The sequence below is a fragment of the Taeniopygia guttata genome, chromosome 30 (assembly GCF_048771995.1).
Source record: "Taeniopygia guttata chromosome 30, bTaeGut7.mat, whole genome shotgun sequence".
Classification (NCBI taxonomy): domain Eukaryota; kingdom Metazoa; phylum Chordata; class Aves; order Passeriformes; family Estrildidae; genus Taeniopygia; species Taeniopygia guttata.
Genome location: NC_133055.1, coordinates 2,917,621 through 2,944,396, shown reverse-complemented (window position 1 = coordinate 2,944,396; position 26,776 = coordinate 2,917,621). Strand labels below are relative to the sequence as shown.

The 26,776-nt window shown below is 52.8% G+C and overlaps 2 protein-coding genes across 2 annotated transcripts in view; one reads left to right on the top strand and one right to left on the bottom strand.

The window, feature by feature from the left end:
- The window catches only part of LOC140680256 (uncharacterized), a 1,118,524-nt gene that overhangs the window by 284,659 nt on the left and 807,089 nt on the right, over positions 1-26,776 (top strand). Inside the window, exons 8-9 of the mRNA XM_072919758.1 lie at positions 9,620-9,776; positions 26,094-26,510. Coding sequence (XP_072775859.1) covers positions 9,620-9,776; positions 26,094-26,510 — 574 coding nt within the window. The remainder of the gene's footprint in view (positions 1-9,619; positions 9,777-26,093; positions 26,511-26,776) is intronic.
- The window catches only part of LOC140680875 (uncharacterized), a 490,116-nt gene that overhangs the window by 232,717 nt on the left and 230,623 nt on the right, over positions 1-26,776 (bottom strand). The window lies entirely within an intron of this gene.

Below are 26,776 nucleotides of genomic sequence, written 5' to 3'. Positions count from 1 at the left end.
CTGACCTGGGACCCCTGGGCCCCCATTCCTGCCTTTCCCAGCTCCCAGCTCCTCCTTTCCTCACACTCAGGAGCCCTGGCACCCCGTTTCCTGGGCACAGGATTCCCTGGACACCCCCTCCCTTTCCTTGGCTCTCAGCCCCTGAACCTCCTCCCCAGCTCTGCCTGCTCTTCATGTCCCCCTTTTCCTTGGCCTGTGGACCCCATGGAACCCCAAACTCTCAGCCCCCTCAGCTCCCCCAAATCTTTGTGTCCCCCCAGTTCTCCACTCCCTGCAGTTCCTGGAAGGGCACTGTTGGAGCCCGGCCCGGGAGTCCCCCAGTCCTTAATTTGGGGGACGTGGACGGGACCCCCTGCGAGCGCTGCAGCAGCGAGCGGGGCCGGATGGAGGCACAGACACCGGGGATGGGGGCGGGAGCTGAGCTGGGATATTGGGACAGCCAGAGCTGGGATATTGGGATAGCCAGAGCTGGGATATTGGGATAGCCAGAGCTGGGACATTGGGATAGCCAGAGCAGGGACACTGGGATAGCCAAAACTGGGATATTGGGATAGGCAGAGCTGGGATATTGGGATAGCCAGAGCTGGGATATTGGGATAGCCAGACTTTGGATATTGGGATAGCAGAGTCGGGATATTGGGATAGCAGAGCCGGGTTATTGGGATAGCCAGACCTTGGATATTGGGATACCCAGAGCTAAGATATTGGGATAGCCAGACCTTGGATATTGGGATAGCCAGAGCTGGGATATTGGGATAGCCAGACCTTGGATATTGGGATGGCCAGAGCTGGGATATTGGGAGAGCCAGAGCCGGGATATTGGGACAGCCAGAGCTGGGACATTGGGATAGCCAGAGCTGGGATATTGGGATAACCAGACCCTGCTCAAGGACAGGAACCGGCCCGTGGCTGACAGTGACCTGGAGACGGGGCCGGTACAACCAGAGCAGGGGGAGTGGGGGAAGCCGGGGGCTGGGCTGGGATCTGTGGGAATGGAGGACTCTGAGGGGCTGGGATGGGATCTCTGGGGATGGGGGGGATCTGTGGGGCTGGGATGGGAATCCAGGGAGCTCCAAGGGGCTCCCTGGGGCTGGGACACGACTCCATGGGTCTGTTCTCTCCTTGTTCCCAGGTCTCCACACAGTGCAGGGGGTTTCCAGCTGTGACCTCCTGTCCAATGGAGCATCCATGGATCCCACCAGTATGGCTACGAGGGCTGGGATTTCATCTCCTTCCAGCTGGGATCCAGGAGCTTTGCAGTGTCCAACACTGCCGTCTGGATATCCCAGAGGTGCTGGGAACACAAAGGGATCATGGTGGAGCAGATGAAGCATTACCTGGGACACACCTGTGTGGAAAGGCCCCCAAAATACATCACATATGGTCAGGAGGCTCTGGAGCACAATGGTGGGTGTAGGAGGGGAAGGGCAATTCCTATGGGAATGGGGGATTCAGAAATGGGGAACTTGGGAATGCAAGAATTGCCATGGAATTTCCATGGCCAGATCTCACTCTCATCCCAGTCAGGTGAAAATTCCATGGATGGACCTACTCCCTAACCCACTGCCATGGGAATTCCATGTGGAAATTACTTGAATTGATGACAACCGAACGAGAGCAGTGCAATGAGAAGTAATCCCTGCTGGGATTCCATGGGACATTGATCCCAATCCTTTGCCCAGGCCGGCTCTGCTGTGCCCGTGGCAGCACCAGGGGAGTGCCCTGTCCCTGCCCTGAGCCCAGCAGGAGCCTTTCCTTGGGTGTTCCGTGCCCTGCCCAGGGCAGGAGGGCACTGCCGGAGCAGCTTTGGTGGCCCCGGGCACCCAGCTGGGCTGCAGCCACTGCAGGGGCTCCTGGGGAATGTTCCAGAGCAGAGCTGAAAGCAAACAACAGTTTCTGGAGGGGATTCTGCCCCTGGGCCTGTGCTGGGAGCCCAAGGGCAACAGCCCAAAGTGCTGGGGCTCAGTGTCCCTCGGCCAGGCTGTGTTCCCTGGCTGTGCCCTGTCCCTCAGCTGTGCCCTGTCCCTCAGCTCTGTGGGGCCAGGTGTGGCAGCAGGACCCGGGGCAGCCCTGGGGGAGAACAACCCTGAGCCCCAGCTGGGCCAGTTCCCCCAGCTCCCCCCAGGCCACTCCCAGCATGGGCCCTGTGGCTCCCAGTCACCCCAGTATGGTCCCACTCACTTCCAGTTACACTCAGTGTGATCCCAGTATCATCCTGGTCACTCCCTGTGTGATCCCAGCATGATCCCAGCATGTTCCCAGGTGTTGCCATTCACCCCTATAATAGTTCCAGGCACTCCCAGTATGGTTCCAGTCCTTCCCAGTATGATCCCAGTATGAACCCAGTCACTCTCATTATGGTACCATTTGCCCCCAGTAAGGTCCCAGTCACTCCAAGTCACTCAGTATGATTCCAGTCACTCCCAGACAGTCCCAGTATTACTGCAGTAACTTCCTTTATGGTTCCTCTGTGATCCCAGTCATTCCTGGTTAATGCTGCCTGGGGTCCCAGGGGTCCATCTGACCCCCGGGCTGCCGCTGCCGTGGGTGTCCGGATAGCGCTGCGCTGTCAGGCTCAGCCTGTCTGGGTCCCTCGGCTCAGCTCCCAGCCACAGGCAACTTAGCGAGCACCTCTGGAGTGATTTCAGCTCTGTGAGTTCAGCTCTCAGTGATTTCGCTCTGTGCTCACAAGTGCCTCTGGCAGACACACAGGGACAGAGAGAGGAAGAGAAGGCTGTATGTGGCTCCACAGCGATGTCCTTTATTGCCAGCTCCTCTGAAGGGATGCAGTGACAGTTCTTCTGCAAACTTGGTAGAAATGGGTGTTTATATGGGGTACTGGGGTGTCAGAAATTGTCCAGTCGCCAGAGTTGAGAAGAATACAACCAATATCCTTACAGAGAGATAAGAAGGGTCTGAATGCAGAAGAGGGGCTTCTTTGGTCCCGTCACCGTGACTTAGGCATTTCTTATCTTAGGTGAGTGACTGCCAGGGAGGCCTTGCAGGGCCTCTGACTGCTACAGTGACACTACAGAACCTCATGGAACCGTGGGTCAGTTGTGACAATGTGGGTCCAAGGACACCACGGTGACACTACAGAACCACAGTGAACCAAGGGTCCACGGTGACCTTGTGCAGCCGCAGTGTCACAGAGGAGCCGCTGTGACACAGCGAGGGCACACGGAGCCCAGGGGCCATTGTGACACATCAGGGCTCTGTGGAACCACGAAGCCATTGTGACACTGCAAGGCCTCATGGAAGCATGGGGCCATTGTGACACTGCAGAAGCAAGGGGAACATTGTGACACTCCAGGGCCTGATGGAACCAAGGAGACCATTGTGACACTGTGGGGTCCCACGGAACCAAGAGAACATGGAACAGGTCTGGCTGGCTGGGCCACCTGGGGGCCACCTGACAGGTCCGTGTGACCTTGGCATGTCAAGGGCTGCTTCTCATCTGCCCCTGAAGCACTGGGGCTCTGGGCTTTCCTTCCCATGGGAGAGAACTGTCTGTTGGGACGGGTAGATAAATATGATTAAGAACCACAATATTACAGCCAGGACGAATATAACGCCCCCTACTGGCTGGACAATAACCCTCACCTACAGAGGGGTCCAAAAGTCAAATGGACTGTTCCATCTCACCCCCCAGAATGTATGGTTCACCCCACATCTGTAACCCTCCCCTGACCCATCAGGTGCCTGTGACCCCATTGGCCCAGGTCCTGTTCCAGCCCACCTTGGAGCGCCCCTTGATAAAGGGTCTCCGGGGGGCTGGACGCTCTCTTGGATCTTCCCCTCTCTTCCTGGAGCGTCCTCCGGGAGTCCCTGCTCCCCTCTTTGTCTCTCCCCTCCCCCATCACCTTAGGCCCAGCCACGTGCTGTGTCTAGCAGCTTGAGGCAGGGCCTTTCTGCATCCCGAATAAACCTGATCCCCCAAGATTAACCACAGAGATCTCACTTGTATCTGTCCATGGAATACAAATGAACGTCTTTACAGACTGGCGCCCAACTTCGACTACGAACCCACGGTGACCTGCAACTGCACCCGTCTGGATGCTTTCCCAGCTTTTCTACCTGTAGGACACCTTTCCATGGACAGTAACTAAATAACCAGGTATTTCCTCCCCATCGCTGTCGCGAGCACGGCATTTTGCTGCTAGGCAGCGACAAAGCCGGAGCTCTATAAAAAGTCCCGAAGCCATCCTACAGCTCCGCGACTCGTTACATAGTAGCGAGTTTTTAGAGCCCTTGTAGGATTTCTGGCCATTATTCTCCGAGCACAAGAGATCGCCGCGATTCCGCGGCGACCCAAGGCTTTGTGAGAAGACTTGCCGTGGCACGCGGCCACGTGCACAGAGCACAGGCGAGCACTGCTTTGCACTGCCCGCGCTGAAGCTCTGAGGGGGGTTTGGAGCTCCCGAGCACCGGAAGCCGTCCCTAAGTGACGACCGAAACCGGAGCTCTGAGGAGACCCCCGCGGAAAGTCCTCAGCACCGACTGCAGTGAACGTCGGAACCTGACAGAGGACCCCGCTCCTGCGACACCGAGGTGAGCCACACTGGTTTAAAAATGGGACAATCCCACTCTGCATCTGATCGAGATCTCTATAAGCAACTTAACCACCTCTTACGTAGCCATAACAGTAATTTGCCTAAAAAAGAGCTACGGAAACTCCTAGAATGGATCTTACTTAATTTCCCGAATGCCGAGCGCTCTGCTGTGTTTTGTGGAGACTTTTGGGAGTCCGTGGGACATACACTTTTTAATGATATTTCACGGCGGGACCCATACGCTTGCGAATTACTTCCTGCTTATAGGGTGTTAGCAGAGCTCTGCGCTTCTCAAAAGCCGCTGATAGCAGCCAAACCGCTCCCTGCCGTGGCTCAACAATCCCCGCCGGGCCACCCCCCCCTCCACGCTGCGGTGACAATGCCGGCGAGGCGGCTGGCGACGCGGCGGTTTTCGAGCGAGCAGCCCTCCCTGCCGCAGCCGCGCCCTCCCTCCCCCGCAACCCAGAACTCGCCCTTGCGGCCACCTCCTTCCCCCCCAAACTACTCCGCGGGCCCTGCCTCCCCCCCGCCCGCCCCCCCAGCATTGCCTGTCCCGGCTATGGTGGCTACTATAGCCGAACTTTTACAAAATCAAACAATGGCTATTTTGCAAGCACAATCTTAAACGTCAGCTGCGATTTTGCAGGCGCTGCACACGCTCGCCTCCGCGGCCGCCCAACCGACCCGCCCGGAAGCGCACTGGCCCGGCGAACACGCCGGCCAGGCGCCAGCCCTGGGCTGGGCGGCCCCCACTCCCGCGGCCATGCCCTCCCTCTCGCGCGGCCCAGACCCTGCCCCTGCTTCCACCTCCTCTCCCTCGCGCGGCCCGGACCCCGCCCCCGCGGCCGCCACACCTCCCGCGTTTCCCAGAGACGCCCCGTGACCCGGCGCCGTACCCCCGCTGCCCGCCCGCCTCCTGGACTCGCGGCCGGCCCCCCCAGCTGACGCAAACCCGGCGTCCCCACCCCCCCACCCCCCTGCGGCGCCGCAGCCACTGCCTCTGGCTGCAGAGCCCCGGAACCCCCCGCCGCCGGCACCACTTCCTGGTTTGCCGAACACATCATCATATTCCTCTGCATCCCTTCCTCTGCCGGATCTACAGCCTGCCGCAGCACCCAAAGCCACAGCTACAGGATACCCTTCCACAAATGCCGGTTCCCCACAGGTGCTGCTGCCCACGAGCTCCACCCCTCCTGCTCTTCTGCCTCAGCTGGCAGCAGCCCCTGCCTCCCACACTAGCAGCTCCTCACCGCACCCTGACAGAGACACCATGCATCCACAAAGTGAGGTCAACAATGTGACTGCAGCTTCGACAAACAAAGAACAGACAGAGAACTATGTTACCCCTGCAAACCCTAACCTTTCTATCCAAATCTCACCAAATTCTCAACAAAGTGCTAACAATCTTCTACTGACAAACTCCCTTGAAATCAAATATGATAGCTGCAAAGACGACAGTCTGCATCCCCAAGCCATGCAAGTGGTATTCAGTCAGCGAACAGCTGTCCCCTCTCAGGAGGTGAAAGAAGTCCTACCAGTACTCAAGGACAGTGGTATCTCCTTTTCCTATCTAACACCACAGTTAAAAGGTACCATAGAAAAAACACGCCAAACCCTAAAACGCATCTTAAATCTAAAGAAAGGGGGAGTAGATCAGGCTACACCTCAAAAGAGGTTGAATAAGGCTCTATATGCTCACAATTTTCTAAGTAGCTCTGCAGGAGAGCCTCGCCTCCCAATTTATAGACATTTCCTGAACACCAAAAAAGTAAAAATAAAAGGGCACCCCCCAGCTTTACTCAAAATCTTAGATTCAGGACATATACAAGGTCCACACAGTCTTCTAACGTGGGGAAAAGGTTTTGCTTGTGTTTCTACAGGTCAAAGACTTAAGTGGGTCCCAGGAAAGAACGTGAAGCCTTACCATGCACCGAAATCCGCTGACACCCCCACACCAGACAGTACTTCTGCAAGTACAAGCCAAGAAGCCAGCACCCAGACCTGAACCACACTGCGTCATCGAGAGAAAAATGGACTTTTTATCGTTTAATGCGTGCATGTTGTTTTTGTTCTTCTGTTTCAGTTTTTGTATTGAAGTTTTACTTGTAATTCAACCAAGGACAAATGCCGAGTAGCTTTAGCCAAGCCTGCAAGCTCTAAGACCACCTATATATCTAACACAAACCCTAACAAACCTTTTTCAACCCGTTTAATTATAAGACCTTTTCCAAAAATTCTGACAATGCCTCCCCTACTATAATCAGTGATTTGATAACAATAAGGCCATCTCAGCTACACAATTTACTTAATGGTTTGAGCCTTGCACCTTAGCTAAAGGAACTCTGTAAAATAAGCTTGACTGTTCCAGTAGTAATAAGTATAGTTCTAATAACAATACCCTGTACACCTCCAAGTGTGCAAAAAATAGTTGTTAAGTCAATATTTAGTATTTCAAATGGTTCAGTGAAAACAGGGGAGATGTTGGGAAAGGTAGATAAATATGATTAAGAACCACAATAGTACAGCCAGGACGAATATAACGCCCCCTACTGGCTGGACAATAACCCTCACCTACAGAGGGGTCCAAAAGCCAAATGGACTGTTCCATCTCACCCCCCAGAATGTATGGTTCACCCCACATCTGTAACCCTCCCCTGAACCATCAGGTGCCTGTGACCCCATTGGCCCAGGTCCTGTTCCAGCCCACCCTGGAGCCCCCTTTGACAAAGGGTCTTCATGGGGCCGGACGCCCTCTTGGATCTTCCCCTCTCCTCCTGGAGCGTCCTCCGGGAGTCCCTGCTCCCCTCTTTGTCTCTCCCCTCCCCCATCACCTTAGGCCCAGCCACGTGCTGTGTCTAGCAGCTCGAGGCAGGGCCTTTCTGCATCCTGAATAAACTGATCCCCCAAGAGCAACCACAGAGATCTCACTTGTATCTGTCCATGGAATACAAATAAACGTCTTTACAGGTGGCTGGGATGTATTTGATAGCAAATAAATCTTTCAGACTTACTGATTTCTTTGCCGTTCATTCCCAGTCCGTGGCAGTTCTGTTTGCAGAGCGCCGCCTCACAGAGCCTCCCCTCACAGTTCTGCCCTTGGCCTGAGCCGCCCCTTTCCCCTCAGGGTCCCGCCCTTTCCTCGCCCCCTTTCCCCTCATGGTTCGCCCTTCGGGAGCGGGGATTGTGTGGGGCACTATGGTGTCTGTGCAAAGCCAGTACAGTCCCGTTAGATCCCAGTATGGTTCCAGTATGATCCCAGTATGATACCAGGACAGTCCCAGTCACTCCCAGTAGGATCCCAGTAGGATTCCGGTAGAGCCCAGTCCCTTCCAACGCTGCCGGGGAAGAGGAGGGGGAGGGATGAAGGCGGAGCGGGAGGTGGGCTTAGGGAGGAGGAGGAGGAGGGGGAGGAGGAGGAGGAGGAGGAGGAGGGGGGATGGAAGGGAAGGGATAAAGGAGGACAGGCAGGAGGGGACGGGACACAGGAGGAGGAGCGATGGAAGATGAGGGATGAGGGAGCAGAAGGCGGTGGGGTTAGAGAGCAGGAGGAGGGGGAAAGAAGGGCAGGGAGAGAAGAACAGGGATGGAGGAGGAGCGGGAGGTGGGCTTAGGGAGGAGGAGCAGGAAGAGGGGGGATGGAAGCAGAGGAGCGGCAGGAAGAGGAAGAGGAGCGAGAAAGGCAGATCGAGCAGAGCAGAGAGAAGCGCGTGGTCAGCCCTGCCTGAATTCGCAGCCCCCACCTGTGGGATCATCGCCCCCCATCCCGCAGGTGAGCGGGGAGGGGGAGCTCGGGCCAGGTCTCCTGGGGGGTGCCTGCGTTGGGTTTTTTGGGGAGATGTTTGGAGAAGGAAGAACTGCAAAGCGGAGCGGAAAAGTCTCCTTGGGGGGACTCCTTGGAGCCCCGGCAGCCCAGAGCAGGGAAGAGGGGGAGAAGGGAGCCCGGGAGCCCAAACAGCCCCGGCACCCCTCAATGGGGAGAGCCAAGATGGGGGAGCTTTTGGGATTGCTGGGACTCCCGGCAGCCTGGGGAGGGCAGGCAGCGAGGAGAAGGGGGAGCCCCAATCCAAGCGTGACCCCAGCAGCTGGGACAGGGGGGAGCCCCGAACAGCAAAGGGGAGGGAGCAGGGACGGGGAGCTCCTGGGAGGCTTTTTCAGGGCTGGATCTCGGTGTTTGGGAGGTTTTTATGGAGCCCAGGAGGGCAGGGACTTCTAGAGATGGAGTGGGGCAGAGGGAGCTTCAAACGCATCGTGCTCATCCCTTGTTTTCCCCAAACCAGGATTTCCCATTCCCAGCCCCTGGGAGGCTGCGAGGAAGAGGAAGATGTTGGTGAGTGTGTCGCGGGAGACAAGCTTCATGCTGTCATGATCAGCAAGTCTCAGTTTATTGGAGTCGATTACAGTTTCTTTATACAAGCACTAATAGTTCATACATATTGCAAAAGCGAAGCTCAGGATTGGTTACCTTTCTATTAACACATATATCTCTTTGTGATAAGCCTTGCAGTTCCTATTTCTTTATACTTGATTACTTTTCTGCATACTAAGCAATATTTCATCTTTAACGAGACACCTGTATGCTCAAGGTTGTTAGGAGACATCTGTTTCTCAAGGGCATATTTTTCATGCTACAAGTCACATATTCTCACACTCTTATCAACTTAACCCTTTCGTGTCCCTTGCTGCGCAGCCATTCTTCAGCTAAACTCTCGACAGGAAGAGCCTCTCCTTGTCCTTCCTCCCCCAGGGCAGGAGCTGAGGATGGAGAGCAGGGAGGACAATTCCCCGCGGCAAAACCTGGTGGAAGAGGCCGTTTTGAGCGGCTCCAGGGCGCAGGAACCCAACTGGGAGGAAAAGCCCCAGAGATCCCGCACGAGGAGGGGCTGCAAACGCAGATCGCGGCGATCTGAGGGGGAAAGACCCACCCTGGGCCGGGGAGGCGGCCGGAGATGGAGCCAGAGCTCGGAGCTGGGGGTCCCTGAGCAGCTCCATGATGGGGAGAAGCCCCACAAGTGCTCGGAGTGTGGGAAGAGCTTCAGGTGGAGATCCGAGCTGATCGTGCACCATAGGATCCACACTGGGGAGAGGCCCTACGAGTGTGGGGAGTGTGGGAAGAGCTTCAGCCAGAGCTCCAGCCTGATCGTGCACCAGAGGATCCACACTGGGGAGAAGCCCTACGAGTGTGGGGAGTGTGGGAAGAGCTTCAGCCAGAGCTCCAGCCTGATCGTGCACCAGAGGACCCACACTGTGGAGAGGCCCTACGAGTGTTCCAAGTGTGGGAAGAGGTTTCAGACCAGCTCCTGTCTCCTCCAGCACTATTGGGTTCACACCGAGGAGAGGCCCTTCTGCTGACCCAACTGCGGGAAGGGATTCAGGCAGAACTCCCACCTTCTCAGGCACCAGCGCATCCACACTGGGGAGAGGCCCTACGAGTGTCCCCGGTGTGGGAAGAGATTCTCAAGGAACTCTCACTTAACCCGACACCAACGGAGGCACCGGTAAGGGAAGCCCTGCAAGTGCCCCGAGTGCGAGAAGAGCTAAACTCCATCCCCCACTGGAGAACCCACATTGGGCACAGACCTGGTGACCCACATTCCCTGTGATCCATGTTGGGAACACACCTGGCTGCTTCTCCTTTTGTGTTGACCTTCATTTTTTTCTCTTCTCAAGCTCTCTGTACTCCAAGAGCCAAGAGGGATCGATCTTTCATCTCAAAACCACTCACATCCCACTGAAAACAGCTGAATTTTAACCCACAGAGCCTCAATCCCACCTCAAATTGCTTGTTCCCACCTCAAAAAAACCCAATCCCACATCAAACTCACTCGAATCCACAGCTGCCAGGGTGAGATGGGTTTTGGAGGAGACTGGGAGAAGTGGGATCCCAATTTGGAGTGGTGGGATGGGGATTGTGTGGGGCTGGGTGGCTGGGATGTATTTGATAGCAAATAAAACTTTCAGACTTACTGATTTCTTTGCCGTTCATTCCCAGTCCGTGGCAGTTCTGTTTTTCAGGGCACCACCTTCTCAGCTGATTGTGTTTGTGTCCTCCTTTCCCTCCCACCTCTCTTTGCCTGCTCTGTTTCTCTCTCCGTGTCTCCCTTGACCCAGGGACCTCCAAAGACCCTCCCCCAATTTAATTTGCTCAGGGACCACCAAAGATCCTTCCCTGATTTAATTGAATCCTCCTCTAATTTAATTGCCCCCTCTGTCCCAAATGACCTGGCCCTGATTTTTTAATTATTTTATTTCCCAATTATTATTTTAATTCTTAGTTCAGGAGCTGAAGTTATGGAGGCCAGCAGGGAAATGTCTCTGTAGGATTTTGCTCCACTTGGCTTTCAGCCCCTTCTCAAGAGCTTTGCCTTCGAGGGCAAAGGGAATGTCTTTTCCTGGCTGGGAGCTGAAATTCCAGACCTCTGGAATGTGTGCAGGGCCATATAGACTGGGATCAACCAGAGATTGGGATCAAATATGCACTGAGATCCTGTGGTCTAGGATCAACTAAGGACTGGGATAAATTAGGGACTGGGGCCCTACAGACTGGAATGAACTGAACTGGGATCAAATATGGACAAGGATCAAACATGGACTGGGATCCTATGGACTGGTATCAACAAGGGACTCGGATAAAATAGGGACTGGGATCCTACAGACTGGGATCAAATTGGGACTGATATCATAGGGACTTGGATCAGCTGGAGACCTGGATCAACTATGGACTGTGTTCAAATAGAGACTGGGATCAGATGTGGATTGGGATCCTATGGACTGGGATCAAATATAGACTGGGATAAAATTGGGACAGGGGTCAGATATGGACTGGGATCCTATGGCCTGGGATCATATGTCTTGGGGAAGATCAAATAGGAAAGCCTTATAAATATGACTGCCTGGCAAAAGGTTTAGAAAATACAGAGACTGAGATGGTAACAAGTTGTGACATACCAAACCGTAGTTACTGCACAAGTAGAACACAATCGTACAGCCAGGATGAAGACAATCCCCCCTTCTGGTTGAACAATGCCCTTACCTACAGGTAGGTCCAAGGGTCAAATGGACTGTTGGATCTCACCCCAATGTACGGTTCATCCCACACCTGTAACCCTCCCCTGAAGCATCAGGAGTCTGAGACCCCATTGGCCTGAGTCTTGTTCCAGCCCACCTTGAAGCCCCTGACAAGGAGTCCCTGAGGAGCCAGACGCTCTCTTGGAACTTCCCTTCTCTTGGAATTGCCCCTCTCCTGGAACATCCTCTTGGGATCCTCTCTTATCTCCCTCTACCCCTTGCCTCTCCCTTCCCCCACGCCCTCGGGCCTGCCACGGGTCAGGTCTGGTGACTCCAAGCAGGGCCTTTCACCCTCTCTAATAAACCAGATATTCTAAGGGCAGCCTTCAGAGATCTCTCGTCTCCATCCACCCAAACCGTCCTGAAGTCCAGCGTCCTCAGAATATGGACTGGGATCAGCTAGGGACTGGGATCAAATATGGACTGGGATCAAATATAGTCTGGGATAAAATAGGGACTGGGATCAAATATGGACTGGGATCAAATAGGGACAGGGAACAACTAGAGATTGGGATCAAATATGGAACTGGGAGCCTATAGACTGGGAAAAACTGGACTGGGATTATATGGAATTGAGATCCTATGGAACAGCATAAACTTTCTAACATGACACATATAATATTCATTGTAACACTCGCGAAAAGCCAATTATAAATATGCATTTGTCACAATCTCTCCTCTTATTCTTTATAAATCATTTGGCTTGAGCAATATTTCTTATCCTCTTGCATTCTTTGGACTCTGTTGGTAATCAAATAAAACATGGGATTAAACAAAGAAGAAATATCAAAACACTTGTAACACATAAAAGGAAGAATCCTAATTTCTTCCACCATCCCATTCTCAATACATTACCCCACCTGTCAGTTTTTAATATTATTTTCCCTTTGCTTGTTTTTGGACTGATGCCAGGGTCATAATTTTTTCTGATATCCTTTGTTTTTTCCAGGATGATGCCCTCATTGCCATCTATTTTCAACAATCTGTACACCCCATTCTTTAGCTAATAAATAGTCTAAAGCCAACCTATTTTAATCCACTGCAGTTATAGTTTGGCTTTGCTGACTCGATATTAATTCCAGTGCCTGAGCAGCTTTGTTTGTTATCTCCTCTATAACTGCTTGGAGTCCTATAATGCGATGCAGTATATAATTTGGGGTTAATACAGAGCTAGATTGCTGTGCTGGTTTCACCTTTTTGTTTACTAATTGCCTTTTTACCGAATCTTGGACTATATCTCTAAGATCAAATGTAAAACAAATCCATCTCTCTCCTTTTGGACATTCCATGCCCCAAGTATTGCTACTTTTCCTAAGTTCTTTTTAATCCAATATTTTTCCCATTTTGCCTGCAGGTACTCAGTTTGGGTGGGTCTGTGGCTGTTGACATGGGTGTGTGTAACAAAAAGGAACTTTGGTTCCTTTCCGTGTAATACTTTCTGTAGCATTTGGGACATGATCTTGCTGGTATCTCAGAAGGGAAAAGACAACAAATGAGAGACAGAAACAGGAGTGACAGAGGTCTGGCATGGCTTATACCCCCACCTCCCCTGCCTGTGGGGTTGCTTCCCACAGCAGGTACGTGTGATCTTCTCGGTGGTGAGTACAGTGCTCAGTCCAGGCTTGCCCTCTGATTCCCTTGTCACTCCTTTTTACTCATTGTTTTAGGCAGGTCCTTTTCGACACTCCTTAACTGTGGTTTCCCACCGTTCCTCAGGTATCTCTCACTCAACAGGCACTAATAATCCATCCACAAAACAAAGTTATTACTTCAGTTGTTTTGGGTTCTATATGTATAGGGAATTGATTCAGTACTGATACCTCTTGCAACAAGAACATAGATTTTGTGAACTACAATGCCTATTATTCTCATAATTTAAACGTTCACTTGTAACCCAGCGGCCATGTCCAATATGAGGATGAATCAAATAAAGTAGACAGTACAGTACTGATGGCAATTTCCCTTCTTCCCTGTACAAGCCACAGGCTGAGGCCAGGCTATGAGAACTCTTTGACTGAAACACTCCCGATCCTCCTGTTTGAAGTGGCAGTGTTCCTCTGCCAAGGAGGTGTCGGAGGTGTCTCAGGGTTTATTCAGGCAGGGCTTAGAACCAGTGATGCAAGCTTTGCCTTATTTCTCAGTGAGGTGTTATTCTTTGTACCTGCCTTGGATCATTTGGGTCTTCCCAAACCATTACCACCCAGTCCTGGTTGGTATCACCCAGTTTAGATGTGATAGTCTATTCCTCAAGTTTCCTCACAAGTCCTTTGGTTTTGCTGGCATGAATTCACCTTCTTTCCATGGTTTGGATTGCTGCTTCAGTGGTACCTGGAAAGGATTTCTTAATAGCACAGCGTTAAAAGAAAAACAATAGTGCATTAACTTTTACCATTAGTTTTCTTTAAAACTTTCTGGGTTTAACTAAACTCTTTTTCTACAGCCACTTCTTCTTCTTGTATCCAGCTGTGTTAATAGCTGCAGAGACCAATTCTTCTTCCTGTGAGCTATAATTAGTTAAATAAAAAAGACCAGGCCAATTTTAACATGAGATGTATCTCTTGCCTTTTACTTTTTGGGTAACATTTAACTGTTTTAGTCTTACAGACTTTTAGTCTTCAGAACAAAAGCCTTCTCTTCTTAACAACAGCAATCAGAAAGAAAAAAGAAATCTTGCTTAAGACAATAAACCACTTTGTGAGAGTCACAATCTCTGCCTTGATCTTATCTCTACTGGTGGTCCTGTTCACAGCCTTGGGTTTAACTCTGTCCTTCCCCACTTCCCCCCCTCCTTGTTGTCACTCTGCCTAGCAGGAATGGGGGAGAACTTACAGATAGCTGTGGGTGAGGGGACCTTGGGGGTGTATTTCGCTCTCTCCTTCGCTCTCTTTCTCTCTCTCTCTCCCTTTCTATCTCTTTCTCTTTCTTTTTCTCTCTTCACATTTCAGCAGCCACATTCCAATATCAGTCCACCTTCTAACATTAATCCTACCTCCTGGAGAGGTGAGTCTGCCAATCACCTCTCCCCCCTTTTTCAACTTCCTTACAAAGTAAATTTCTTTTTTTATGCATGTTCTGCAGGCCTGTAATTCACGGCACCCTCCACCAAGGCTACCAGCCACTCACAGCTGACAGTGCAAAAATAAAGACTTGGTTTGCTATCACAATTTTTCCATTCACAAGCTTGAAAAGGTTGCAGGAACAAAGTAAACAACAACTTATTTCCAAAGTGACCCTGCCTGCACCAAAACAAATTTAAGGCAATGCTAGTTAGTGCAATGCAATTTGCAACGAAGCCAAGGTTTGATTTGGGAAGGCCATCTGAGGACACAGAGCATGAGTTTTACAAATCTGTATTTTGAAGAGGGAATGGACAAAATATGAATAGAGTTGAGGGCAGGGGGAGGACAGCAAGTGAGGAATTTTTCTCTGCAATACTCTCTTTTTGACTACCAGGAAACACTCTAACACTCTCTCCAAGGAGATAAAGAAAAGCTCATAAAAAACAATCTACATTACATATACTACCATTCATCTACATTTACTCACTTTTATTTTTCACTAACTCTAACATACAACAAGAAGATACTTTTTACTTTCAAACAGTCTACATTACATATCTACACCCTGAGTGCTGTTGGAATGTTAATCCCTCAAACCAGCAGGTTTGAATCCTGGATGCTCTTGGGCACTCTTATCCCTCAATCCGGCACTCCACGGGGTTCCTCTTCTTCCTAAGATCCAGTCCCAGTTTCTCTGGGAGGGATTCTCTCTTTTTTATCACTCGCTTGGTCTCTTTACTGGCCGTTTTTCACATGAAAAAGACGAAAAGCAGCATGAGAGACTACAGCAATCACTTGGCAAGTCTGGGATACCCAGCAGCTTCTGTCACACACATTCATTCCCCCCTTATCCGCCCCATCCCAACAAATACTCACCTATCCTTTGTCCTTGGGTCTTGGTTCTTCGTGTACACTTTAGTCTTGGGGCTAATTACTGTGGTTTTAGGGAATGCTTTCCCTTTTCTTTGTTTTATTGTCTCCTTTTGCCCATAGATCATAACCTGTGTCTGGTCACACACCAGGGGAACAGAGCGAGGCTGCCTAAATAGGGCAGGACCCGTCTTCCTCACCCTGACTCTCCCAAGGCCCCGGCAGAGAGGTGTTAAAAACCATCCTTTGCTACCATAATTGTGAAAAACGCCAATCACTTGGCTGTTAAATTTTTAATAATAATAACATGGTTATTAAAATAGTAATACAATTAGAGTAATAAAAATTTAGAGTTAGGACAATTACAAGACAATAAAAAGCAAAGAATTAAGGATGTCCAAATGCTCTCGGGCACTTAAGCCACAACAAGCATACCTTGTGAACAAAGGAATCACCCCTAAAACTACACTATTGCATATTCATATATCCTTCATGGTTATGCATACATTCTATTTAAAACAAGAAGCTCTGTCTGTTATATGCCAACTGTTTCCTTTAATCCCCATGGCGTCTTCGAGTCTGAGCAAGACCTGAAGAAATTAGATTCTTCTGACAAGAAAACCATAAATTCCTCTTCTTTGGAAGATTTGGGTGTTCTGTGATGGTTATGTCAAAGCGAGTATGTCATTCCTTAAAAGAAAACCCAGATATATAGTTTCTATTTTAACTACTAAAGCTTCAATTTAACTACACAACTACATTTACAGTACTATTAAAATGTTAATACAGCACTACTATTCAAACTAACATATGTGCATTTTTCACCTTGGGCGTCTGGTGGAGTATCCCCGGAAAGTGCCCATCTCTGCAGGGAGCCACGTTTTTTCAATTGTAAATTAGGTCTTTCTTTCTCTGTCATCTGTGGTTTCCAGTCTTTCCCGGCTGGGTCTTCAGGTCTTTTAAAACTTTAAGAATCTTTTTCTACTAGCACAACTGACTTCATGTATATTTTACATAATCACGAATTATTCCACAATTTATATTACAATGCGGCTGCACAGATCCCCCTGCAGGTCCGTGGGGATGCAGAGATCCCCCCGCAGGTCCGTGGGGATGCAGAGATCCCCCTGCAGGTCCGTGGGGATGCAGAGATGCCCCTGCAGCCCCTGGAGGAGCCAGGCTGGAGCTCGGGGATGCCTGAGAGGAGGCTGTGAGCCCGTGGGCAGAGGGGCCCCGCTGGAGCAGCCTGGCCTGGCAGGACCGAGCCCGTGGCACAGTGACCCACGCTGCAGCACTTGGAGGGGGCTGTGCCCCAGGGGATGGACTCGGCTCGGAGAAGTTCCTGGAGAAGTCTCGGCTGGGAGAGAGCGCAGGGTGCAGCAGGGAACGACTCCTGTCCCTGAGCAGAGGGAGAAGCCGCGGGGGATGAGCTGAGCACGGCCCCATTCCCTGTCTCCTGCCCTGCCGGGGGAGGAGGTGCAGCTGGGAGCAGGGAGCCGTGGGGAAAGCTGCATTTAAGGCTCTGCACTGACTTCTCCTCGTCCTGCTCTGAGTCTTTGGAGTTTTCTGCCAGAAATCTCTCCCCTCCCCCGCTCACCCACAGGGCTTTGGGCAGGTTTCCCTTTTTGGGAGAAATCAAAGCGAAGCACCGATGCACTAATGAGGGGCAGGAGAAGTGAGGCTCCCGGGCTTCCCGCAGAGCCGGAGGCACGGAAGGCGCAGGGCCGGGAAAGCCGTGGCGCGAGGTGCGGAGAAGTTTGTTTGTGTGGGCAGCTCAATCCCGCCTCGGGCCCGGGCCCGTCCCGGGGCTGTTGCTCATCTCCGGCTTTGCCCTCACGCAGCGCGGGGGGCCCTGAGAGCGCGGGGCGAGTCTGGGCCGTGCGCAGAGCCCGCCCCGAGCTCGCTGCCATTGGCCGCTGGTGCCGTCAGTCGCGGTTGCGGCGCGCTGATTGGTGGGAGCGGGGCGCAGCACGGCCCCGGCGGCGGGCTGAGGGCGGCCGTGGGCGGGCAGCGGCGCCATTGGCGCCGGGAGCGTCTGTGCGGGCCCGGGAGCGGCGGCAGCGGCCGGAGCGCGGTGAGGCGGCGTCGGCGGAGCTCGGAGGCGGCCCCGGCGCAGGTGGGAGCCGCGCTGGGTTCTGCGGGGGCTCGGGGCTGGCTGCGGGCGGAGGGGGCGGCAGGGGGCTGCGGCGGGTCGGTGGTGCCGTGTCCGGCCCGTGCTGGCACCGGGCTGAGGGCGCGGCGGGAGCGGCTGCCCGCGGTCTCCTTCCCGCCGGGGCCTGGGCAGGAGCCGCTGCCGGAGCAGCGCTGGCTCGGCCCGGCTGCTGTGGGTAGGACAGAGGGGGCTGCCCCGCGGCCGGGAGCGTGCGGGGAAATTCCCGTCGCCGGAGGTTTCTGTGGCCGGAGGCGAGCGAGGAGTCCTGTAAAAGTGACTTTATTGCCGAGCACGGGGAGAGGCCGTGGGGCATTTGCCGTGCGCTCTCTGCCATGGTTGTAGTCCGCAGCCTCCTTTTTATCCTCATTTTCCCGGCCGCATCTCCCTCTGCCTTTGCCCACGGGCTGAGGTCCTTGGAAGGTTCAGACTTCCCGATGCGCCTGCTGCCTGTCCTCGTTAATATGCACCCTCCTTTTGTATAACAGCCGATATTCATGGTTTTGTTAAGCCTTTTTTCTCCTGGAAGTTCGGGAATTTTTCGGGACTTTGAGAAATTGTGTGGCTCAATTTGTGAAATTTATTGGAACTGATGATTTCTCCCGTTACTTCCTTATCTACAAGTGCCTGGCCCTATCACGAGGCAGATTCACTCCTGGACTCTGTTTTGTTCTTCCCGGGTCCTCTTTGGTTTTGGGATTATTCTCGGTGCCCTCATTCCCTGTCCTTTTGTAGCCGTTTGTGGATCAGGAGGCCTGGCTGCCACCTGCATCCCCTGGCTTAGCTGCTGGATGAGCTGCACTGCCAAGGTGTGGGGCATGGTGAAAAGATGAGAGTTGCTGCAGCACAGAAGAGGAGAAGCAGCATTCGTTTAACCCCTGGTGTGCCGGGGAGCCACGAAAGTGTGTCCCATTCCCATCCTTTCCATGTTTGGACCAATACATAAACTGTTCACCTATTTCCTTTTTTATCGTTCTCAGCACTTTTCCTTTGTCGTCTCTTTGCCAACGTCAGTTTGAGCCATTTAGTTTTCCACAAACTCCTGTTTTTTCTGCTCACAGATAATCTGATCCCATCCCCATGTGAAATGTTGTGTTCCTCTTTCAGTGGATTGGTCAGCAGGAAGGTCAGGAGCTGGAGCTGTCTGGTTCTTATTCCGAGGACAGTTTTTAATCTAATGATGCCATTGAAATGATAAATGGGTTCTCTGTCTCCTGATATGAATTGGTTTGGGTTCCCAGGGGCTGGTCCATGGTGTTGTAGGATTTGTTCTGGTGGCCCTTCATCTTTTCCCCATTTTTGGGTGCTCCCTCAAGCTGGGGCTGCATGAATGACTGCATTTTTCTAAATACAGCATCAAATACTTGAATTCAAACTAATTTCCCTGGACTTGTTCTAGCAAAAGCCCCAGTGCTCTGATACACCCTGTACAGCACAGACAGTGGCAGCAGATGTTGGAGTGGGCAGGGGGATGATCCCCCCCGTATTTTAGTGAAGTTTTCCCAACTTTCTCCATTTGCTGTTTCCCTTTGCAGCCTCAGCCATTTCTGTTTCAGAGTCAGATCCTCACCATGGGCTCTGCCTTCAGCTGTGCAGATTCCATCTGTGCAAGCAGGCAGAGCTTGGGGTGAGGGGCAGAGGGAATCAGCCAATTCCTGCCCCAGGCAAGAAGACCTAAGGTACATTGTCCCCACTCTGCCTCAACAGTGTTAATTTGCATTTCTAAAGCTCCTCTCCTGGGTGCCTGGAATGCAGCTTCTCTTCCAGAGCAGCCTTCAGCAGCCTCAAATGTGCCCCCCTACAACCTGCTGCTTTTTTTTCCCCCTTCAAATCCTCTGTTTAATGTTTATGAGTTAAAAGGGCACGTTTAAATCTCTTCTAGTTTTGCAAAATGCAACCTAAAGGTGAATGTCAAAAAACCCTTAACAAAATTTTGGCATCACTAAAAGTGAAACAAGAACACACAAAAAAGTTCCAAGGCCATTAATTTTTTTCTCGTTCTTCTCAGAGTAAAAACCCATTCTCACATCCCTGACCAAACCTAACCAGCGATATAGAGGTAGGATTATTTTAAAAAATATTCTCATGCTATATACTTTGCACTGAAGCTGCAGGAAAAAGAAAAACTCCACCAATATGTTTAGTGTTAGAGTAAAGGCATTTCTTTATTCTGGCCAGGATGTGCAACAGAAATCATTCCATCCCCACATAGCCCGGGTGTGCAGAGAAAATCGTCCCATGACACGTGGGTTTTACTCGATTTTTCCCTAACTTAATACAGTCTAAAGCAATCTAAATCCACTGGTTTAATGTTCTGTAGTTTCAAGTTGTGCAGATTTCTTTGCTTCAGCTGTTAATGAGGTGGGAAGTGCTGATTTCCTTCTCAGCCTTTTGCAGACCAGGTGTCTGCAGCCCTGGCAGTGTCTGGGGTAGGTGTTGGTTGCTGTTTGCTGCTGGGGTTGATGTTTTGCTGCTGGTCGTTATCTTTGTGGGTATCTTTTGGGCCATTCCCAGTTTGTTGAAGTGTTAAACTCATCTCCATTGAGTGGTGTAACATCCCTTAACAAAACCTTTAACATTTGTTTCCCCAGGGCCAAGGCAAAGCAAGCCTGAGTAGAGAAATCAAAGGTTAACAATGTTAAAGTCTACGAGCTGGTGTATTTTGGATCAATGCCATGGCAGGCAGGGCAGTGTGTGAGTGTAAGTGAGAGCCAGAGTGGAATTGTGCCGTGCTCTTGCCCAGCAGCTGTGGCAGGGCAGGCCCAGAGAGCGCTGAAGCTGCAGCAGTGGCAGCAAGGGCTGTCCCCGGTGCTGGAGCTGCCAAAGGAGGGTGGCCAGGCCGAGGATTTCAGCAGAGGATGTGTGGGCAGCCCCAGGGCCTTGCCCCGCTGTGGAGCCCTGGCTGCTGCTGCGCTGCCTTCAGTGCAGGCTCAGTGGGGGCCTCCCATCCTCCTGCTGCAGGCGGGAAGTGCAAATCTCCGGGGCTGCAGAGACCTGGAGCCGAGGCTGAGGGGTCCCCCGTGCTCAGCTGTGCTGGCGGCTGTTTCTGGCCTCGGGGCCACTTGGCACGGGCCACGCCACTTGGCCACCAGTGGTGCTGCTCTGCACTCCTTAGGCAGGAGCCGATGTCCTGCTGGGATGTTGGCAACAGCAAAGTGCCAAGGCAGGCTCTGTGCCAGCCCAGCTTCCTGGGGGAGAGATTGCACCAGAGACAGGATTCTGGCCACAGACTGCTTCAAATGTGCATCCTTTATCTCCACCCTGCACTAGGTGGAGAATTCCCAGGGTAAGGAATTCCCGAGATCAATTCCAAGGAGAAATAATTGAATATGTGCCCTGGGTCTGGCTCTTCTTCTTGCCCAAGCCAATGGCAAAAGCTGTACCCATGGCATCTTGGTTTCTATCCCCAGCTTCCAAAGGTGTTTCTTTCCATCCCCTTTCATTCTTTGCACCCAGCCTGAGCTCTGGGGGTGCCAGGGGTTCTGGAGGTCCCATTGTATTCCTAAAGCTGCCATAACCCCCTGGAGGATCTTTCCTGTAAAATGAGCTCTGCTGTCTGAATCTATGACTTCCACAATCCCTTTTATATGAATTATTTCTTTCAGTGGCTGCTGAGCAATCAGGATTGCCTTTGCCCCCCTGTTAGGTGAGATGGTGTCACCAGAAGATATTGAAGCCTTCCTGCTCAGGGCATGTCAGTGCCTGGCTCTTACAAGCACACACAGCTGTGCCGGTTGAGCTGACCATGGGGGGTAACCTGGGCTTTGTCTGATTCCCTTTCCTCAATAACAGCGTGTCTTGGAACTCTTTTCCCTTCTGCTGCCCTTGAAGAGCTATCCACAAAGACATTTTCTGCCTCAGGCCAGGCAATGTCTCCTGAATCTCCCCCAGGCTGGGTCTGCAGCTGTGTCACTTGAATGCAGTGCTGGGTTTCTTCCCAGCCCCTCTGGGGGCTGTTCAAACAGGAGGCTGGGTTAAACCCTTCCCCTGTCCTCAGTTCTGAATCCTCCTGTGCCACTGAACAAGTTTCACACTGTAATAACCGAGCACTGCTCATCCATTGTGAGGCTCTTTTGGTTGTCAAAGCTTGAACTTGATGGCAGACTGGAACAGTTGGAGATCGTGTTGTCATCAGGTTTTGGGCCTCGGTTCCTGTTGAAGCTGTGGCTGCACAATTCTGCAGACAATGAGGCCACTGTGGCCACTGGGTGAAACATTTTGGCCCAAGAATTCCTTTGGCATGGCCCTGTTGAACATTCACCTACAATTCCAATTTCTTTTCTGAGTCTGGAAGAGCCACAGCTGAGGCGTCAAGATTTTTGGCTTTTCATTTTCCCAGGTTTTGCTCTCTTTCTCCTGTCCATACCACAGCATGGAGGCTGTCTGGGGTTGAAAAGTCCTACAATGTTCTGGCTGGAACAGAGAATCCTCAATGCAGGTGGTGTAATTCCCTATTAATGCTCAAAATTGTTGCAGCTCCTTTGTAGTCGTGGGAAATGTTACTATGAGATTGCCCAGACCCTCTCTGGGTCAGTCCACAACAAGCTATCAGTCAAAATTATGTCCCAAATATTTAACCTTTTTTTCCACAATTTGCCCTTATTTTTCAAATACTCAAAAGGTGTTTTTAGCCAGGAAATTCAGCCATTTCACAGGGGCTTTGTCTACCACTTTTTCTTGTCCTCATTGGAGCCATCTGATTCCCTGAGTGGCAGGATAGGAGTGCTGTAGGGAGACATCCCTGGCTCCAAAAGCCCTGCCTTTAGCAGGGACTCCATACCAGGCTGTGAGCCCTTCCTTCCCTCCCCTGGAACAGGGTGTTGCTTGTCCTGGTTGCTTCCAAGTAGTTTGGAGAGGCTCCACATCAAGTTTTCTCTCTCCCTGGGGCTGCCCACACCCCTGAGTTCCCTTCAGCATCGGTCTTGCCAGACATTTGACACAAAGGTACAGCAGCAATAGCCTCTGTATCAGCTTTTACAATATTACAATGCCACCATCAAATTCCTTCCTAGTTAATTACAATCAGAGTAGGAAGAAAAGAAATTGGTTTATTTCAAACCTATCCTCCACAGCTCCTAATAATGATTAAACAAATGACACCAGCTCAGCTTTCCCTTTTATTCCCTTTACAATGTTCCCCCCTTAGGTGCAAGATTCAGAGTGGATGGAGAGACCCCTGTGTCCGTCAGGAGAGGCCTCCTCTGGATGCAGACCCAGCCTGGATGTTCTCCAGGGCTGCAGTGTGGTGGGTCCCCGGTGGGATGGGAGCTCAGAGAGCCCTGACAATCCATGTCCATGCAGGGGTGGACTCGCTCCTCCTGAGGGTGCTGCTGTCTGTGCTTGCAGTGTCCTTGTGGGCTGCAGCTGGAGCCCTGACTCCTTCCCAGGGGCTGTTTCGGTGGGCTCTGCCCTGGCCAGGAGGGCAATGCCTCTGCCAGGTGCTTGTGGCCGAGGCCGTCCCCTGGGTGCTGGGGCCCCCTTGGGCCCTGGGGTTGGTCCCTCAGGGGCTGTGGGAACTCTGCCATGGCCTTTGCCTTCAGCTTGGCCTTTTGCTCATCCCTCCTTGCCTTCAGCTGCTGTGCCTTTGTGCCCAAGTGCTGCAGGGCCTTCTTCTGCCACTCCTGCAGCCCCGGTCACTGCCTGTGGGTGCTCATCCTCTGAGAGCTGCTGAGCTTTCTGCAAAATCTTTCCTTTCTCCAGGGACCCAAACCAAATCCTTCACAGAAAATCCTGATCCTTCCATGTGCACTCTGCGTTTCCAGATGTTGCTGTGTTTTGCTCCTTGTGCTCAGGGTCCCCTGCACAGCCCGTGTGGCAGAGCCGGTGCCTGTCCTGCCGCAGTGTCCAAAGGCGGCCCCCCCGGCGGGCAGGGCCGGCAGCTCCCCGGGGCCGGGCAGCGGCCGGGGCGTCCCGCAGCCTCCTGGGGGCCGGGGGCCACTGCCGGCCCTGCCCGGGGCTGGTGGGCTCAGGCAGCGCCCGGCGCTGAGCCCCGGCTGCCCCACAGCCCCGGCCCGGCCCCGCAGCTCCCCACAGGCCCCCAGCCCTGCTCCCGGTCCCGCACCTCTGCGCCCGCTGCTGCCGCTGCCCACCACAGAGAAACCCCTGACATCCTGACCTCCTGCTTTTCCTCTCCTGGAAACTGGGAATTCAAAGTATCAGCTGGCAAATTGTCAGGATAAGACCCTGCTGAAAAACATCCCAATCCTGAGTATTTTTCTCTTCCTCCTCTTTGCCATCATCCTTTTTCTTACCACATAGCTTCCTCCTGCTGCTTCTTGCCTGAACCATATTGCTGCACACTCCCTTTCACCCGATCCCTTCCCAGCACACCAACACCATCCATCCCCTGTTGTCCAAATCCCTTCTCCACTTCCCTTATTGCCCTCCCTGGGTGTCCATGTCCTTAATTACCTCTGGGGGAATGTGCAAACTACCTCAACATTCTCCCATGGGACCCTTCAGAGACATTTTGGGATCATCATCCCTTTGGCCAGGACCCCTCCCTGGCTTTCCCTTTTCTCCCCTCCACGGGTGCCCTGCCATGTTCACTCCCCGAAGGTCCCAGGGCACTCACTGATGAGATTTTCAGTGCTCTCTCCCTGCTGACTCTTCACAGACCCCCCTGATGTGTCACTCGTCTGTCTCCTGGTCACTCCCGGGTCCCCAATCAATCCCCGGTGCCGCTGCCAGCCAAGGGAGCCGATCACCCAAAGTGGGTGAGGCACCTTCAGCTGCACTCCCTGCCCCAGGGTGTGCGGAAAAATTGACATCACCAGAGGTTTCTGTCCACAAAGCAGACAGAGGAGTCCTGTGAAACTAATTTCATTTCTAAAAATGGGAGAGGCCATGGAACATTCCCCATGGGATCTCTCCAATTGTTGGAGGACACAGCCTCCTTTTCATCCTAATTCTCCTGACCACATCTCCCTCTGCTTTCCCCACTGGCTGAAGCACTTGAGAGCTACAGACTTCCCAATCCACCTACTACATACTCCCTTAATATGCTCCCTGCTTTTATATAGCAAATGATATTCATGGCTCTGTTAAGTCTTTGTTGTTCTTCTGGAAGTTCATGAATAGAGCAGGGCCTTGGCTGAGCAGCAGTCTGTGTCATCAATTAATAACATTTTCTAAAACCGATTCCTTCTCCTGTCACTCCCTTGTGTACAGCTCCCTGGCCCTCTGAGCCTTCCCCAACTGGACTCCCCGCCTCGGCCCCATCGCCCCCGCGAGGGGAATTTGGGGAGGTGGGAGTGGGGCAGCGCCAAGGCCGGGCCCCCCCGCGCTGTCCTGGCGGGAGCGGCTGCAGTGGGGACCGAGTGCGGGCGGGAGCGGCCGAGAGCCCAGCGCTGCCCCAGCCCGACCTGCCCCAGCCCCATCCCTGCCCCTCGGCTGGGATGCTGTGGGTCTGGGGGGGAGAGGGAGCCGGCAGTGGGTGCTGGGCCTGGGGGCAGGAGGACAAGGGAAGGAGAAGCAGGCTTGAGGAACAAAATGGTCAAACGATGCAGGTGGCAGGAGAAGGTGGGATTGTGCAGGAGAAGGAGGAATGGCCAGAGGAAGAGGAGTGTGAGGAAGAGCAGAGACACAGGAGGAGGATGAGGAGCAGAAAGAGGAAGCAGCAGAAGGTTCCACCCCTCCCTGTATCTGCACCCTCCCCCCAGCCCCAGGAGCGTTGCTCCCCCCACATGCAGCAGGTGACTGTGGAGGAGGATCCAGGATTTTCACGGGGTAAATCTTGGTGTTTCTGAGCTTGCTTGGGCTAAATGTTGGATCTTTGGTTTTATGTGGCAGCTGAATCTTTATGTTTTGGAGGAGGTTTTTTTCTGACTTGTGATGTTTGGGGAGTTTTTGATCTGTATCTTGAAGTTTGTGGGATTTTGGGGCTAAATCTTGGTGTTTTGGAGGTTCTTACAGACACAAGATTCTCAATGACTTCCTGAGATGAATTTGGGCAAGGAGGAACCTCCAGTCCAAGGTGCTCTCCTCTTGTTTTTTTCCCCAAACCAGGATTTTTCATTCCCTGGGTGTGCCTGGATGGAGGAGGAGGAAAAGCCCCGGAGATGCTGCAGGAGGAGGAGCTGCAAACCCAGCCCAGGGAGCTGCGGGGAGGAAAGAGCCCCCCTGAGCCAGGAAGGCGGGCGGAGATCCAGCCGGAGCTCGGAGCTGGTGGAGAAGTCTCATGGCAGGGAGAAGCCCCACAAGTGCTTGGAATGTGGGAAGGGTTTCAGTCGGAGTGACAACCTGATCGTGCACCAGAGGATCCACACAGGGGAGAGGCCCTACGAGTGTCCCCAGTGTGGGAAGAGGTTTCGGACCAGCTCCGATCTCCTCGTACATGAGCGGATTCACACAGAGGAGAGGCCCTTCCGCTGCCCCGACTGCGGGGAGGGCTTCAAGCACAACTCCAACCTCACCGTGCACCGGCGCATCCACACAGGGGAGAGGCCCTACGAGTGTGGGGAATGTGGGAAGGGTTTCAGACAGAGGTCTCACCTGATTGAGCACCAGGTGATCCACACCGGGGAAGGGCCTTACAAATGTTTGGAATGTGGGAAGAGCTTTGGGCAGAGCTCAACCCTGAGAAAACACCAGCGCATCCACACAGGGGAGAGGCCCTACGAGTGTCCCCAGTGTGGGAAGAGGTTTCAGAGAAGCTCCCATCTCCTCGTACATGAGCGGATTCACACGGATGAGAGGCCCTTCCGCTGCCTCGACTGCGGGAAGGGCTTCAACCGCAACTCCCACCTCACCGAGCACCGGCGCATCCACACCGGGGAGAGGCCCTATGAGTGTGGGGAGTGTGGGAAGAGCTTCGCAGAGAGCTCTGCCTTTACCAAACACCAACGGAGGCACCACTAAGGGAAGCCCTGTGAGTGCCCCGAGTGAGGGAAGAGCTTGGAGTGAGGGAAGAGAGTGAGGGAAGAGCTTGGAGTGAGGGAAGAGAGTGAGGGAAGAGCTTGGTGCGCTGCTCCAGCTCCATCCCCCATGGGAGGATCCGGGCTGGATGATCCCCAGTGACCCCCGTTGGGCAGAGCCCTGCTGATCCGTGGTCCTGGTGATCCATGCTGGGTGTGGGGAAG